The sequence below is a fragment of the Psittacula echo genome, assembly GCF_963264785.1.
Source record: "Psittacula echo genome assembly, chromosome: 7".
In the NCBI taxonomy this organism is placed as follows: Eukaryota; Metazoa; Chordata; class Aves; order Psittaciformes; family Psittacidae; genus Psittacula; species Psittacula echo.
Genome location: NC_137740.1, coordinates 35,414,031 through 35,432,001, shown reverse-complemented (window position 1 = coordinate 35,432,001; position 17,971 = coordinate 35,414,031). Strand labels below are relative to the sequence as shown.

Below are 17,971 nucleotides of genomic sequence, written 5' to 3'. Positions count from 1 at the left end.
CAGGGATTTAAGAAACTACTCCTTGGTTCCCAGCTTTACCTTCTTGCTGTCACTAACTCTCAGCAGTGGTGGTGCAAGCCTTCCCTCATGATGTTAAATGCATTAATTTCATGGTGACCTCTTTGAAGTGCTCAGATGTGATTGCAATGGATGTCACACACAAAACAAAGAAGGACCAGAAAAAAAAAAAGGGAAGCCAGGATGTGTCTTTTACAGTGAAGCAGAAATGGCTTGGCATCCTTGAGCAGGAGAGCGTGCGGGGGCTGGTCAGCTCTCCTGAGAGCTGATAACCAGCATGAACATCAGGTTGCACATAACTTCATCTGCTATTGAGTGAAAACAAATTCCTCCTTATCTCCACCTCTCCATGCTGTACCCAACTGGAATTTGGACCAGGAGGAAAGTCCCTTTCAAACAGGGGAACCAAAAAGACATTGCAGAGAAGGAGAGATGAGGCTGGAAGGACATGGACAGAGCCAGGCAGGAGAAGACCCAGTGGCGACCATGAATAAAAAAAAAAAAGAAGGGGAGATTTAGATTAGATAGTAGTAAAAAGTTCTTTACTATGCGGGTGGTGAGGCACTGGCATAGGTTGCCCGGAGAAGCTGTGGCTGCTCCATCACTGGCAGAGTTCAAGGCCAGGCTGGATGGGAGTTTGAGCAACCTGGTGTAGTGGAAGGTGCCCCTGCCCATGGCAGGGGGGTTGGAACTGCATGATCTTTAAGGTCCGTTCCAACACAAACCATTCCATGATTCTATGATCCTATGACTCACTCTGAGCGGGCACCGCAGGAGACTGAGGAGACGGCAGAAGAGGAGGAGGAGGACACGAACGATGAGGTAGCGGCGAAGGAGGGGGCGGGCACCAGGGTCCCCCCGCCCCGGGGAGCGGCCGGCGCGGTCCGGTACCGCCCTGCTAGTGGCGCGTCTCGCCGCCGCTTTAAATGATTTGGAGTGCCGGCGGGTGCTGGGCTGCTGGGCTGCTGCTGCGGCGGGCGGCATTCGTGTTGCCGGTGCCGCTGGGCCGTGGCCGCCCTCGTCTCCCCTGCCTTGACGGCACGATGAGAGCGGGGCCGGCGGGCCTGTACCTTGGCCTGTGCTGGGCGCTGGCTGCCCGGGCGAGCGGCGCGACGGAGCTGCGGCTGCAGCGGGGCATGTGAGTGCGGAGCGGCGGGACCGGGGCTTTGTCTGTGGCCGGGTGGGGGCCTGCGCTCCTCCGCCCCCCCGCGGGGCTGCCCCGCGGAACGCACCTCCGCGGTCATCCACACAGAAAGTTTAGCCGGGTGCGCCTTTAACTTGCCCAAGCGCTCCCAGCATCGTAGGTTTGTGATCCGCGGTGTTGTCTTTGAGTGGATACTGATGAGACCTGCAGCCCCCGGGGAAGGCGGAGGGGCTGGCTTGAGTTTGATTCGAGATCCGAAGTGAGCTTCAGAGAGCGCGTCGGTATCATCGAGTCAGTTTCTTTCTTCTCGTTTAAAAAGCGAACGAGTTGCGGTGCTGAGGCTTGTACGGCTGCACAGGTTCGTGCTTCCTGAAGGGCTACGTTGAGCTTGACCTGAACAGCAATAGAAAAATCAGTGTAGTAGTAAAACCTATATATAGTCAGGAGGAGCAGAGACCACGAGGAGATAGAGGTGAGAGTGATGGAAAGCACCCACCAGGGGCTGTGAGCACCGCTCGTTTGCAGACACAAAGGAGTTGGGACCACGTATACGTGTGGAAGTTTCTATGAGGTGTATTGCATGGCATGAGCAACAAATGTACTTTGTTGTAAATGTAGTATAATGTTTTTGACAACAGGTAGTATTCTGGGCAAATCTAAAGCAGAATAGGTGGCAGCATGCTTAAAGTCAAACAGTTGAAGTTTTTGCACGCTGAAATAGAAAATAAAATTGCTGGAGACTGTTCCCTGCTTTGTGTTGAGCACCTTGTCCTCTGCAAAACTCCTCTTGTATTTTTAAGGAATGTCGTGTCCCCAAAACTGCAGCAACCTGACAACAGCCTGTTCAGATGTCAGTGTGTACTCTAATTTCTAACCTCTTTTCTCTTCCTATTTGACTTGACCAGCTTCCACCCTTTTATAATTAATTTGTCTTTTGTTTAGTTTGATTCTACTTTTTTCTTCTGTTACAAAATTAAAAATTTCTAAGCCTATTTCTCATTGGTTTTGTATGCATTATCATGTAAATATGTATTTACCAGAAGTGCTTTTAAGGTGGTTTATGTTACTCCATTTTGCTAGAGCACTAAGTATGTATTACAGTGTTTCAAGAAGTCAAGTTGATTTTCGGTAAAGCACTTTTCTATTTAAAGTGCTCTGTGTTTCTTTCAGGCATGCTTCTTGCTCTCTTTGTAAGCAATTATTCTGCTGTGAGGAAGAATACTATTGGCATACATTAATCTGTTTGCCTTAGACATTGGTAATAACTAGGTTTCTGCGCTTTTGAAGCTGAAGGTGATGTTAACTGCAAATTGCCTCCAAACAATTTGTGTTTGCTTTTACCTTTTTAAATGCAGTGTCACTGAAAGAATACGTGAAATATTTCCTTCTGGAAATGACACCGTATGAGGATATTGCTGTTGGGCTTGAGTAATTAGAAGCAGCAGTGCAGTGTTATCCAACAGCAACATAAAAGCCCACCAAACCCCATCCGTACCCGTGGCAGAGCCTCGAGTGCTTTTCCCAAGAAGGATATTCTTGCAATTACTGTAAATCTTAGTACTTTTCCTGAGCTAGGGCAAGTATATGTATTACTCCAAACTTGTTTTACACTACTTACCTTTGGTGTAAACAAATGCAAGACATGATAACCACTTAGGAGTGAGCCTGCCAGCTTTCACCAAGAAACAGTGAAATGCTCAAAAGGATACTTAATGAATCACCTTTTTCTAGTAATTCTGTTTTGGTTTTTTTTTGACACTGTCATCTGCAGCCAATGGGATAAGAACAACAAATGTATTCCTTGGAACATACCATATTGAGTGCTTTCTTTAGCATTTGCTGTTGTTTTGATTGAGATCTTTTGTGGCTGAGGATATACAGGATATTCTTCATAATTGTTTTTGTTATGCTGCTAGCTCGAGTATTTGCTCCCAGCTAAAAATGAAAAGGATCTGTGTGGATGTTGGTATTCTTATTCCAAGCCCCCTGAGGAGATTTAATGTAGAACAGATTATATAGGATGACTAGCTATTTTCATCAACTACATTTCCAGACAATTAGCCCTTGATGATCTTCTAATAGAAGTTTAGAGAACATTGGAACAACCAGAGAACAAATACACAGTTTTCATCAAAAAGCATGCTATTTAGGCCTTTAAACAAGGACTTAACCATCTCTTATCATAAAAAGCACATTTTTTAGCAGCTCACTTGGCAGTGAGCTTTGTAGTTTAAAATTGCAGTACATAATGATGTTGTAAGTGTGATGTGTGGTTATCTAGTGTTGAGTTTGCTTTCAGGATTGTGCATCCCAGAAGGATAGAATAGTTGTGGGGCAGTGCAGAAATCAGAGCTAATTGTAGAGGGCTTGAACTGCTGTCAGAAGTGGTAAATCCTCTCCTAGAGAAATATTCCACTGCAAGTTTTAGATGTGCAGATGCTGGCTCATAGTTGCAATACGGGACAGATTAAAAGTCAGGAATGGTTATGAGGTATGTGCTGCTATCAGGAATGGTTATGAGGTATGAACCCCCTTTGTGCGATAAATATTACCCTTCATAGTTAAGACTCGGACGTGGCTCAAGAATGGATTTTTCTGTTCTCAAGTGGCATGAATGAGAACTTCTTTGAAAAAGTCATGAGAGAAGCCATCCCTGTCTACATTAAGCCCATTGACTTGCTTTCTGGTTTTGCAGGTCCAGGATGACAGTTAAAAATGTGTGATTTGGTTTTGAAGGATCCAGTAGAAATCTGGGAATAAACAAATTTTGTTTAGGTTTCTTTGACTGCTCAAGTGTTGCAGCTACATATTTTCACTCTATCCATAAGCAAGTAAATTTGGTCACATTCAAAGGAACACCTGGATTTAGAGCTGGATTCGTGCCTGAGTGACGGTTTTCCAGCTTCTTCAGTCCTACGGGGCACTGCAGGCTCGTTTGTGCTCCTCCAGATAAATCCTACTCCCAAAAGGAAAATGCTGTATTTGGATGGTATCTACATTTGCAACACTCAGGCTTGGTCTTTTAATTGTACCAGTTATTGGTCTACAAAGATACAGGACTATTTTAGCACCATGCCTCACTGCAAACAGATGTGGCTGTGGACACTATTTCAGTGTATTTCAAAATAAACTATTGTTGTACAAAGCATGTTCATAGAAAGAGGTGCTTCTGAATTTTGATTGCTATAGTGGAACAAATTGCGTGTGACTTTGAGTACGCTGGAATGCAATGCAAAAAACAAAGTAACGCGAAAATTGCTTCTATATACTATTTGGTACAAGCTAAAGCTGTATCACCTGGAGTTTTGTCATAATGCTGTCCAAATGATGTGAAAAGCTGGTTGTGTAATAATTTCTTGGTGGGAAATTGTCTTAGTATATTGGCTGTTTAGGCAATACACTGTGTTTTCCTCTCCAGTGGTACCAATTTGCAGGTGTGAGGAAAGTTTGTATTCCTAGTGGTAAATAAGGGCTCAAAGCATGTTTGGTTCTTGGAGCTGAGTAATGTAGTAGAATTTCCTTCAATTTCATTGAATGAGATATCCTGTGTTCAGAGACTTGATAGTTAAAAGAAGACTGCAGGTTTTCTCGTGAAGAGAAGGACCTGACTTTCCACTAATGTATTTAAAATTTTTCTCTTTTTTTTTTTTTTTTTTTTTTTAACATTGGCTGAAGTGATGCTGGCAATCCAGAGTTGCTGCCAAATTCTGATTTAGACTACTGAATTTTACCTAAAAAGTGTTTTTTTTCAGCTGAAACCTCAAATACTACTTCCCAGTCCTGTCTGCCTAGAATCTGTAAGGTTGCAGTAAACCCTCAGTACTTTTGGATAGTAGCTACCTCCAGCCTTTGAGGTTTGGATAATGTGATTCCAGAATTCTAGTAATCATGGCTTAAATGCTTTGGCATAAAAGATACAACAGTCCCATCTCCTCTACCATTGCCTCTCCCCCCCGCCCTCCGTTCTCCTGCTTATCTTTTAATATTCAGTAGTTCTTTCTAGGAAAGAAAAATGAATGTTGAAGACTGAGATGCTTCTCATCTTCATGAACGTGAATATCATGATGAATGTCTTTCTAGCCTGTGCACTACAGTATCTGGCCACCAGATAGAGCTCGTGCTGGTCAGCATTAAAACACAGAATCACATTTTTCTGGAATTTAGACTTAAAGCCTCTGTTTCAGAGTTTCTAAAGGAAAATTAATTTTTAATTTAGTCTTTTAACAGATGGAAAAGGGCTATATGTAGTATATGTATATTTCTGACATATTTCTCCTGCTTTTCAGGGGAAAAATGAAATCAAGACTTCCTCCTAAACTCTGAAATAGCTGTAAGACTGAAAATACACGATCGTAAAGTGTGACAGCCTGAAGTAGCTGTATTTATCAAAGATGAGCTTGATCTCATGATGGACTGTAAAATACCAGTTTTATAAATGTCTGTATAAAATATTTATAAAAGATTTTCATATCGGGTATCTCATAATGGCCTTACAAGAAGATTAGACATTTGCTGCCCATAATCACGATAGCTTATATATACTGTATGATTCTTAAATCTGCAAGTTTAAGGTAGGTAAGCCCCAGTTTTCATTCACTTTTAGCGGGATTTGACTTCCTAAGTTACTCCTCAAAAATGCAACCTAAGAGGGGAGAACTTGTCAGTGTTTCTTTAGGTTTAATTGTGCTGCTTTATGAAATACTGATATAGTTTAGTTATTTATGCATGCATTTATTACGTGCATTTAGTGCGTGTTTGCAGTATTTCTGATTACTAGGAAAATTGCCTGCTTCTCCTTTTAGCTTTTTTCTTCATTGTTCATATCTGGTGCTGCTTACTTATCATAGTTCTAGATATGCTGTGATCTAGATATGGCAGAGAACATGGAATATTTTTAGTAAATTTAAAGAAAACTCTGGATGAGAAGGGGTAAGATTATTTGGTAATGTAAATCCCAGTCTTTGGATGACTTGTCAGCAGCACCTTCTTTGATGGAAGCAATGCTTTGGCTCTCAGAGTTAACAGACCATATTGCAGACTTGTGTTATTCCCCAATTAAATACCTTCTCTCTTTGAACACAGTTAATAGATTTCCTCTTTCTGAAATTCAGGCCTGTTATTGCTTACGTCTTCTCTAAAATCTATGGCTTTTATTTCTGAGCAGAAAGAAATTTCCTTTCATTATTGCTAAATCAAAGCATTTTAAAATTGCATACTGAACATATGTAGTCTTGGTTTTATACTTTGGATTCCATGCTGCTCTTGGTTTAAAACTAGTCATTGATTGTTCTGGAGGTAAACTTGAGTTTTACGCCTTTGGTGTAAGAAGTTGCGTGCTTCTGGAAATAATGTGGGCTGAGCTTTTTTAAGCTGAGCAGTGTGCTGTATTTTTCTCAGTGCCTTTGACCTATGGGTGAATACTTGCCTTTATGTGTGTGAAAAAGGGAATGTTATTTAGTAAGAGTGCTGACTTCTTTTTTGTATTCTGTAGTAGAAACACCATACTGCTTTCCCTTTGTAAGTCAGAGCAGAACTTGGTTCGAATTGTTGCTTGATGGGGAACACTATGCCCAGACTGTGTTTCTAAGTACACAAATTAATTCATTATTAAAAAATATACTATCTCAGGCTATGCTGGAGAAGGAGGCTTTGTAAGGTGCTTTGTATTGCTTTATAACTCACAGAATATCAAATGATGAAACACTTGTGTATTTTGGGGCCTAGTCTTTTCAGGTGACGATATTGTTGTATAAGAAATGAGCTTTCGTACACCTCAATCCATATAATACTCTTTGGGAGTTATCCTTCTATTTGTTTTTGCTAACACTCTCCCTGCCTGACAGATACGTCATCAATGGTGAAAAATACGGTTGCATGAACTGATCACTTATAATTGTATTCTTCATGACGCAAGGCCTGTCCATTATTTTCTGTCTGTAAAGTAATATGAGGAACTTGTAGGTTATTTAGAACTTCAGTATTGGTTTCTAATATTTCAGATACAAATGTTTGAGTTTTTTTCCCCTGTTTACCACTACTGAAAATGTTTAGCTCTACCAAAATTGCTTAATGTTTTTAAAATAATCAAATGGGCATTTGCATAAGTGGTACCAGTAAAAGCCTTGGAATATTTAACACTTTAAACCTTTGTATGTAGGGACTTTTCTTGCATATATTGCATGCTACCTCAAAAGTAAGCTTTCAAGAAAAGAGGTTTTGGCTCTAAACTGTTAAAATCCGACACACCGGAAAAACAGTGAACAATTCCTAAACACTGGTTGCCAAACTGAAACTGAGGATTTCGCTACCTTCTAACTAGTTTCACTGTCAAACAATATGGCACTTGCTGAAAACCAAAATGAGCTTTTTCTCCCTATGACACAAATGATGTAACATTTTTTGGTAATTTGTATTTTAATATTTTAGCATCAGGCCCTCTGGTGCCTTCTTGCCAGAAGAAGTTGGGGAGGTGTGTACGTGGCAGATTACTGGGATGACTTTTGTTATATACTTTTCTGCAATGGAATGGTAATTGAAATGGGTGTAGTTAATGTGAAATGTCATCCAGAGATGACTGATGCTATATGCTTGCTTTCCTCTTATAATTTCACATTTTTTAATGCTTGGTATTGTCTGAATTCTGGACAACTTGGTTTTTTTTAACAATGAGTAGGTGCAACCTATTTCTTAACTTCTTTGTGTGTGACGTCCAATATGGTTTTCTAATTACATTAGAGTTGGATCCGTGGGACAAAGGTGCTTAAATTGTCTGTAAGGCAGTGTGTGTGCTAGAAGGATTTGTCAGTGCTGTGTGAGGCTTGCTAGGCCTCACCACATGCAGTGATGCTGACAGGCTCCTGGATGCTGTTCTTTAAGTCATGTGCTTAGAAATAACCCCAGTGTAGACATCTGTAGAGGTGCACAGAAGTTACCAATAAAGAGTATAATGGTTGTAAGAAGACGTTAATACCAGGTGGTCTCTGAAATTATTGTACCATTGTTTTGGTAGTGAATTTTATTTGTTTACAATAAAACTCATGCCAGAGCAGCCATATTCAGTAATATGCAGGCTTCTCTGAGCTTGAATGGGGACGGGTATTTGGAGGTTACTGGTGGTGTGTGCTAAAGTGGTGATAATACATTTACTGTCTTGTGGTTGTGTTCTTTAATGCTTCCCTCTCCTGATCTTACAGATGCCACTTAGTGCCTGGAGAGATCAGCCAGTAGAAGAAACTATAAAACTGAATGTTTCTGGGGGCTGAGGCTGTGTGATGCTATTAAAATAAATAAATAATTGTCTCCATTTAAAATGCAGAACAAAAGGTGACCTGGCAAACCATAGTTAAATGGTCTGGATGTGTCTGTATGTCTTCTGCTTCTCTTGCTAAGCAAACCAGATTATTCTGTCTTGGGGGAGGGAGGATGATAGTTAAATAGAAGCTAAATGACAGACGCTGCACTTTAATAGCAGTAGGAACTAAAAATCTTATTGTTGTTATAATAGCTGAGTGTGTAATTAATCATCTCATATTGATTTGCTCTCAATCTAGATGCAGTGCACAAAGGTTGGAAGAACCCTCATGTTATTTAGCTGCACTGTGTAATCGGAGAGAGGATGTGAATAAGACACAGCAGTGCATTAGTAACCTGCGGGCTTAGGAGAGCCTTCTGTGGTGGACCTTTTTCCACAGATCCAGAGAACAGTAGTGATAATGAGATCTAATCTAAATGAGCTTGGTGCTTACAAGCTGTATCCCAGAGGGCATATAAACATCACAAATATTGATACAGGATCGGTAGAGAACAGGGATTGATTAGTGGTCAAGAGAGCAGGATGTCCTAATTGTCTCTGGTAGGGCTGATTAATTTTATTAGGGAAATGTGGGGAAATGAGCCTTAAAATAGATTAAGGGTAGAAGGGCAGTGTGGCATTTTAAAAAGGAAGAAAAGCCTTTTCTGTCATTTCAGTCTTTGTGAATTATTGTTGCTGTTGAGCAATATTTATCTAGAGACAAATTTTATCTTTATCTTTGCTTATACGTATGTATGTGTATATATATAGATAACTTGTCCTTTGGATCTTTTGTTTCTGTGTCCTATTTCTTAATTTGACTTTTTTGTGTTCAGATAAAACTTGCTTTTCTTTCCTTTCCACTTGAGATGTTACTTATAGCAAACTAATTGATATGTTGTTTGCATATAACATCATGTTGCTAACCAGTTCTCTCCAACAGTGTAGCATGTTTGTGCATGGTGCCAACCTGCCTTTCTAGAGGTCTCTTTAATAAGAAGCTGGGGATGTTCTGCTTGGGTAGTTGGAGGTATGAGGAGATTCAGACAATTTTATACTCTGAGACAGTTCTAGCCAAACCCATTGTAGAAATGTACAACTGTGTTCTGATCAACATTAGTGTATCTCTGGAGCAAAACCATTGTCATCGCAGGAGTAGATAATTTAGCCCTGACGGTAATCTTACTTTCCTTAAGGAAAGTTCTTATTTGATCTTTTCAAACTGAAGCTGGGAAAGCATGTAGACTGTGCTTTTCTAAGCTTTTAACAACGACATAAAGGAAAAGAGCCCCGACCAATTAGTTTTGAAAATACAGAATTCTGGCAAGTCACTTACGACAGATTTCATCTATTGACTGTTTCATGGGAAGATCGACAGCGTTCGTGCTGCAGATTCTTCAGCTGAGGCAGTGCAGGCTACAACATATAATTTTTCAGAAGATGTTAACAGCCTTCTGGCTTAGCGTAGAAGTGGTGTCATTCACTTAGTCTCTGTGGAAAGACCTAAAATCAGACAGCCAAATCATGCTTTCATGCTTATACATTAAAGTTTTGATTTAAAGTTTGTGCTGTTGAAATAAACCCTTGGGAATATCTTGATGTGTGTTTGCTCACTCTCTTTCTCTCTGTCTCCCGTTAAATCTACCTACCTTTAGCCTCTTGATTTGAGCTGGAAAAAGGTGGTTTGAATTTGATTTACTTTGTCAGAGAGCCAGGTGTTGGGCCCATGCTAAGCAGAATAACAAAATACCCCCGTCATAGAGATATGAGGGACCTCTTGAAATGGTGAGCTGTTCCTTGTCTACCTCGTATGTGTTCAGTTAACTTCCCATGTCCTCACCTCTGGTTGCCCCTTTTGGACCACGTGTGCCAGGAGTATGTGCAGAAAGCTGCCTCTCTGCTTCAGATGGCCTGGACCTGTAACTGTCTTCTCCTTTGTTACACAAAAACCATGTGCACTTCTTCATGAGAGGTCATCTATTGCTATATAAAATCATTTATGCTCTGGCGAGTGTGTGTAAAAGACCTAGCTACACTGATGTCCTTCTCAGACTTGCAGAATCCTGGAAAAGGATAAAACTGCCAACAGCCTCACTTGGGACACTGTAAACAGGCTGTTTGTATTGTGTATTTTCTTGCTATGAGTAGTGGGAAGGCTACAATAACTTCTTGGGGAGCTCAGTTGAGGTGATACTGGTGGTGACAGCTTGAGGTGGAAGATGTAGGGCTGCAGGTCAGGATAAATGACTACAATTGCCAGTGATTTGGAGGACTTCAAGGATGCTGTATGTATGTCCAGGTGCTGGGTGATTGAGATCAGAGTCCACTCAGCTTGTGGACTGCTTACTGGAATGGGCAGGAAATGGCTGGTGAGGAGAGCAAGCCAAGGGGTGGGCATGCAGCAAGTCTTTGCCTGAATAATTGCCTCAGCCTCAGAACCTGAGGCTCATAGACTTCCTGAGCCAGATTTGCCATCTTTGTATTTAATAAACTTCTGTGGGTGCTATTTTGACTTTTTTTTTTGTGTGTGTGTGAAGATGCAAACTCCTTTTAAAATTCTAAACACAGGAATGAATTATATCCTGCCTGGAGTTATTTTTAATTTTCTCTGAACTTTTTCTCTTGTGCAGTGGTTCACAGGGATCACAGCCATATGATTAGCCAAGGCTGCTCCTGCTTCATGTTGGTCTAATTATCTGTTCATTAGAATCTTGAATCTTGAGCTGGGGCTGTGTAGGGTGTCTTTGTTTAAAGTGCAGTGTCCTAATGCAAATATTAAGAGAGAGCTTTCTGGCTTGCCTGAGTCAGACTGACAAGCTAATAATAGCCTTCATGTTAGTCTTGGCTAACAGAGAGCATCAGTATAAAAAGGTTTTACGGGGCTGGTATATCAATCAAATCATGGAACATAATATGCATTTGTGTATTGTGCTTGTTTTAACACTTAAGCTCCCATTAAGAAATATTTTCTGAATGCAAAGGGCATGGGAGTAGACATTTCTTCCTCTAAATATACCATTACATCCACTTGAGATTTCAAATCAGTCTTAGATGTCCTCCAATTAATAAAATGCCATAATACAAAACTGTTTTCAATAGCTGTAGTCTTGTTCAAGAAACTCTTCTCAAGTTTATAGGTAGCGTGTCAGAGCAGTGAGTCAGATGGCTTAAAAACTGGTGTGTTGAATGTGTGTGGGAGTTGTGAGGATGGCTAATTGTTGGAGAGAGCATGTTTTATTTCCCAGCTTTGCCAGCAGAGGATTACATGTTATGCAATTGCTGCAATTTAATTATAGTGTAGGAGAGGTTTTGATATCTGCCTTTAAATTATCCCAAGGGCATCTAGGAGGAATGGCTTACTTTGAATGAATCTTAATAAACATATGACTTTATGCTGCTGGCTTGTTTTGTTCTGAGTGTCATTTGTTGCTATTAACTATATCATAGAAGTCAATACAGCTATTCCTGGAAACATGGCAATATCACATGAGTAAGTATTTGTAGGATGGGCTCGTATTGTCAATTGCAACAATTGTCAGCTTCTCTCTTTTATTTGTGGAAAAGCAATGCATATGAATGTACCTTTATCTGGAAAGTTTTAGGCAATTCTAATAAAAGGAGATATGCATGAATTATCAGTACATGATGTTCTGTTCACTAGAGGGAGAGTCATTTTAAAAAGCCTGCTAAGTGAGGCATGGTTGCTAAGTAAAGCAAGGGTTTTATTAGACCAACTGACGTAATGGAAAAAAGCAGACAAGATTTTGAGAGTACAAAGATCTCCTTTGGATGTGAAACAAATGGCAGACTGCACTATGAATGGTTTCGGAACAATAGCTCTGAACTTAAGCTAAATATGTTAAATGGTGATGAAATATGAGAGGAAGGGGTAGCTGAGACATGTGGGAAGGATTGTTAGGTAATGGAGATGACATGGGAACATGGAGCAAGGGTGGTTTCTGGAGGAATTTAAGGCTATTTGGAACTACAGTGCTACTGTCTTCTGTCTTGCTTCACGGTGTTGGCAACTGCAGTTAGGGCAAACTCAAGGAATGGCAAATAAGGAACAATATAAAAATGGACTGAGTGGTGGAGACAGAATATGAAGCAATGTGGGAGGGATGTCCACTGAAAGTGTGCTTTAGGATGATAGAGATGAGCAGTTCCTCCAAAGCCTGGGAGAAATAGGCATTCAAGTTCAGGAAACAAGAATGCTGGTAGGGGGCTTTTTACAAGGGCATGTAGGGATAGGATAAGGGGGAATGTCTTTAAACTGAAAGAGGGTATATTTAAATTAAGTATTAGGAAGAACTTCTTAGCTGTGAGGGCAGCGAGGCACTGGAACGGGTTGCTCAGAGAAGCTGTGATTGCCCCATCCCTGACAATGTTTAAGGCCAGGTTGGATGGGGCTTGAAGCAACCTGGTCTAGTGGAAGGTGTCCCTGCCCATGGCAGGGAACTGGAACTGGGTGAGCTTTAAGGTCCCTTCCAACCCAAACCATTCCATGATTCTAAGAAATCAACTTTTGTCAGGGTATTTTCTAGTACTAATGTTTTTGTGCTGGTGAGATAAGACAACCAGAGTATATAGTTGTGAACCTTCTTTTTAGAACTTATTTTAAGTAGGCTACCTGGAATTCCTTGGGGGATGGTTGGTTGATTTTTAAATCTCTTTTTTTTTTTTTCTCTACTTAAGTATCCAACTTAAGTGTCCTTGTTGAGTGAAGGTCCTTGTTATGCTGAGGTGGGTGTCTTGGGTATTATCTTTAGCTGGGGAGAGCTGTACTATGTTTGAAGACCTGGCTGGGTTTCTCATCCTGTGTGTGATTTGCATGACTGGCATCTGCAAGTGCTGAGTATCTTCTGCACAGTTCTGGGAATATCATGAAGTGGACTTGATGTAGACAGGCAGGATTTCTTCTGAGTATTTAGCTCAGCAGTAAAAATGACCATGTTTACCATATTTTCCTGTGCTGCACAGGCTTAATTTAAATTACCTGAAGACCTGCAGATGAAAAACTTACTTTTTTATTAGAAAGGCTAAGTTGCATGGTGTTCAGGCGTCATAGGGAGGTGTAAAGTACTTTGGGCCTCTGAGATAAAAAAAACACTATAAAGCTTGAAAGAATTATTAACAATATCTAATGTAACTAATGGTAACCTTAACTGCCGGGTAGCTGTTGGGCCAGAACAGTTCTTTCTTATTAATGCAAAAAAACCTCTCCTGTCTTCTATCACAGGCTCACATTCATACCTCTGATGACTGACAGAGGAAACAAGTGTGTTCCTCTTTGTTACTTTCTGGCCTGAAGAGGGGCTCAAATGTAAATCTGGGGAAGGACTTGTCTGCTGGCCACTGTGATGCAACTGTTCAATGTTGTTTACCATTTACCAGAGTGGGTATGCAAGGGCCCTGTTTTTAGCCCCCATGCTTAAATTTGCAAAGCCTCACCAACTAGAACAGGCTGTCTTGGGGAATTCATGATTTAATTATGTTAAAAATCTGTAGCCTACTAAAAATCACTGACTTTCATTGTTGTTACAGAAGGCTCCTGCCTTAAAAGATAACGACAAACCGCACCATGTTCGGTAGCTTCAGGTAGACCTTGCAAGTTTTATGCAGTTATTATCTGGCATACTGCATTTCCTAAATTACAGCACGGCAAAGAAATTGTAATAATGCTGACAGAAACTTTGCAAAACCATCAACATGTAAATTTTTTTTTTTTTTTTTTTTTTTTACCCTCCATGCCTCCTGAAATCCTACCATTTTTCTAACTAGGGCTGGGTAGCAGGATGAAGATTACATGCCATCCTACAAAGCAGTGCTTTTATTTTGGTCTTCTTGTTTTAGAAATAATCAGCAGAGAACAACACACTTCCTGTTACAAATTACATGTGCTTCCCTGAGGGGGCTGATAGCAGAGAGGTGCTCTTACAGAATATGAATTTGCTGTAACAAATAGTTTAGATTAGATAAATCTCATCTGCCCTTGAATCCAGTGTAAATCTTCCATTGACTTGTATGGAGCCTGAGTTTCATTGTATATTTGTGTACTGTTTATAAGGCAGGCACTGTATTTTCATTGTGTATGTATGTTAGCTATTCAGTAGCTTTGAGCTGTGGAGGTCAGTGCCTATAGTTGCCAAGTCTTTGATTCCTGCCCTCACATGTCAACTGAAATAGGGGCTGTTGCATGTACAAGACCTAGTGGTGGGACTTGCAGTGGTCTTAGTGTAGGGAGAGCCTCTCAAGCTCCCTAGCCTCAGTCATCTGCTCCTCAGCTTGCGAGGCACCATCCTTTGTCAGGCAGTACCTCATCTGAAAGAGTTGCTGTAGATCAGCGTTTCTGAGGGACAGCAAAGAGCACCTGCCGGGTTGTCAGTCAAATCCTCCTTTAACGCTTGAACTTATTTTCTGGGAACAGCGTACAGTTGTGTTTTCCTAGCTGGGCCATTCATGTAAAAATTGCCAGCAGGACGTGTTTGTGCTCATGACTTGTACAACCAATACATTACTGAAATCTTGGCTTCATTAATACCTGTGGACCATTTGCCATTCTGAAGTCATTGGATCATGATTTGTCAGTTGTTTATCAATACTGGATTTTTAGCAAGGTGGCTGTTTGATCAGGTCAAAGTGAAAAAAGTCATAGAACTAGGGTGTTTTTAAATAGCAATTTAAAAACCTGTTTCAGATTTTATTAAATGTAAGACACAACATGATTTTGTGTATTTCTCTAGACTTCTAAATTTTGTGCTAGAAATAATAAAGTATATCTTTCTTTCCCTCAAGGCCAAATGTCTGTCCAGTGTTTGAGTTGGTGCTGGTAGGACACCCACAGCCATGTGTCCAAGCCTTTAGTCGAATGGTGAAGATGTGGAAGCAAGGTTGCACAAGGAGGAGGTGGTGTACCAGCTATGAGAGAAGGTAGTCCATTATCTGTAATTATAAATTGATTCTGTTACTGAGCTTAATGCAAGTTCTTTATAACTTTGTTTTTGTGAGGGAAGTTGTAAAATACTTCATCAGAGATGTGTGATGTAGTTCTGTATGTGGTTGGTGTCCTGCTGAGGTTTTACTTTGTTATTACTGAGTAGAAAATGCAGCTTTTTTTTTTTTTTTTTTTTGTGTGTGTGTTTTGGGTGTGTCATGAACTTCTTGGCTAGCTTTAGATCACAATTATGTATTACTGGAAAATGTTCCTGTCTTTTTCAGGTCAAGTCTAGCTGTCAAGTTATCTACTTAGAAAGAAGTTCAATTTTTTGATTTCTGTCATGCTTAGAGGTGATGTTAGATCTGACTCCCCCAACGACTAAACCCCAAATTGATTATAAACCAAAATTACTCACCTTTGACTACCCTGAATACAAATTAATCAGAAAATACGTGGACATGACATAATACAGCATTGGATGTTATCAGGATGTGTTTTACTATGTGTTTCATTTTTAACAACTACTGTTAGCGGCTGAAAAAAAGGTATAGTAAATATTACATAAGTACATTTTATACCTGATGAGATGAAAATAACTGGAATAGAAGTTGAATGTTCTCTTAAACTTACTCTCTTTAAAGGTCTGGGTACTACACAATTTACAAGCAGGTTTACAGATTGGAGCGTCAGACTGTCTATAAGTGCTGCCCTGGATGGGTCCAACATGACAATGAACCTGGCTGTTTGCACTGTAAGTTGATGGCAAAACTCTGACAAACCAACAGAGGTGAAATGCTTAGGTTTTACTTTCCTATGCTCAGTTCTAGAAAGCTGGGGTTTGTTTCTTGCTATTTGTAACTGAGATTTCCAGTTAAAAGGAGGCAAGCTATTGATGGGAAGAAAACTTCATTTTAAAATACAAAAGCTGTCATAGGCAGAAGTACCAAGTATCTCTAAACAGTGGAAACTGAATTTTTTATTATATTTCTTGCAGCATTTTTGTGCCAGCCTGATTTTGACAGGCCAACCAAATTTATTGCTGTTAGCCAAATTATGCAAAGAAATCTGCTGTAACGCATTTGTTTCTTGGACGTAGCACTCACTGCAGAGTCTAACTGGTTTTGGCTTTTTCACTGCTGCTGTTGCCATTGAAGCAATTGTGTTTCTACACTAGGGTCCTCCATCTGAGAACCTGTTCCTATCAGTAATTTTTAATCATGACTGGATGTTTTTCTGAAAGATGGAATTTAATTTTAATGATAAGGATGCAATTTAGACACTGTTAACAGTGAGTAGAAGATAGCAATCTACTTGGTGTTTAGTTTTGTTTCTGTTTTGTCAGTAATTGTATTTTCTGTTTGAAAGTTAGCATCTGTTCCTCTATCTTTTAATCTTCATACCAACTCGAGGCATACACTCAGAAAGCTTGCTTTTATGTTTGTCTCTTTGTTTTTAAAAAAGTCTAAGAGGTATTCCTGTTAGTTTCAGGCTGAATCTACATATTTTGTGTGCACCTGTTTAGTTGTAAGAAGTCTGTAAGAGATGTTTACAATCTCTATTTTAATCTCTGGTGTAAAGGAATTTTAAGTATTTGAACACCAATAGCAATATAAAATCCTTCTCTTCCTGAAAGGGCAGTGCAGGCTTGCTTTGAATTCTTTAAAGGCACAAAAGAGGTTGAATTAGTCTTTTATATTTGATACTCTTTGCAAATTTGGCTCAAGTATGTTGAATTTAATTTATGGTAAATAAATAATGTTCGGTGTTGGAGGAAAGGAGATATTTTAGTTCCCTTGGACATATATAACATCTTTTAGTACACCGATGTTTCTTAACCATTGCTGCATTGTTCTCTGGCAGTTCATGTCTTCTTTAATACTGGATTCAGGCATTGCTTTGAGCCCTAAGAAACTGTCTTTGGCCTCTGAAGCATACTCAGGTTAAACTGCATTATCTTAGTGTTATTTCTTATTTAAAGTTAAATTTCTTCATATCAACATGATAGCTCCAACCATGATGATAAGTTCTACTGGAGTCTAACCTCTCCACTTAAATAAAAAGCTGGATTTCTTCTTATTTGGAAGTTCCTGTTACAGCAGGACTATGACAGGAAGAGGCAGTTCTGAAAGATCCTTGGCACAAAAAACAATAACACACCCACCCTCATTTCTTTTTATTTGTGTGTCCTAGTGTTGTGCACTGTTAGCACTTGTTTCAATGGAGGGAAGTGTTCGGAAGCAGGGTCCCAGGTTTGCCAGTGTCCTGCAGGATTTCAGGGTCCTCGCTGCCAGTATGGTGAGTCAAACTAAATGTCTCAAATGCATCTGGTGCTTGGGTAAAAAGCATGCTTAACAATATTTGTTAACAGCATGAGCATTTTATTAATGTAGACTTAAAGTTGCCTTTGCACTCTAACTTGTTATTTGGTCATTCTCTTATTTTCCAGAATTTGCCTTGTTTGGTATTGAATTTTAACAAAGCAAGAAGAAAATTTAACTTGGTTGATATCAGATGAGTTTCTGTAGTGGATAATACCATTGAATGTCAGCAGGAAAATCTTTCTATTGCTTCTGAACTTGGA

The 17,971-nt window shown here is 40.0% G+C and overlaps 1 protein-coding gene across 1 annotated transcript in view; it reads left to right on the top strand.

Annotated features, from left to right (window-relative positions):
* Positions 1 to 1,061: 1,061 nt before the first annotated feature.
* The window catches only part of LOC308224258 (uncharacterized protein), a gene marked incomplete at both ends in the record, with an annotated part of 205,342 nt that continues 188,432 nt past the window's right edge, over positions 1,062 to 17,971 (top strand). Inside the window, 4 exons of the mRNA XM_080624010.1 lie at positions 1,062 to 1,156; positions 15,249 to 15,383; positions 16,032 to 16,141; positions 17,581 to 17,685. Coding sequence (XP_080480136.1) covers positions 1,062 to 1,156; positions 15,249 to 15,383; positions 16,032 to 16,141; positions 17,581 to 17,685 — 445 coding nt within the window. The remainder of the gene's footprint in view (positions 1,157 to 15,248; positions 15,384 to 16,031; positions 16,142 to 17,580; positions 17,686 to 17,971) is intronic.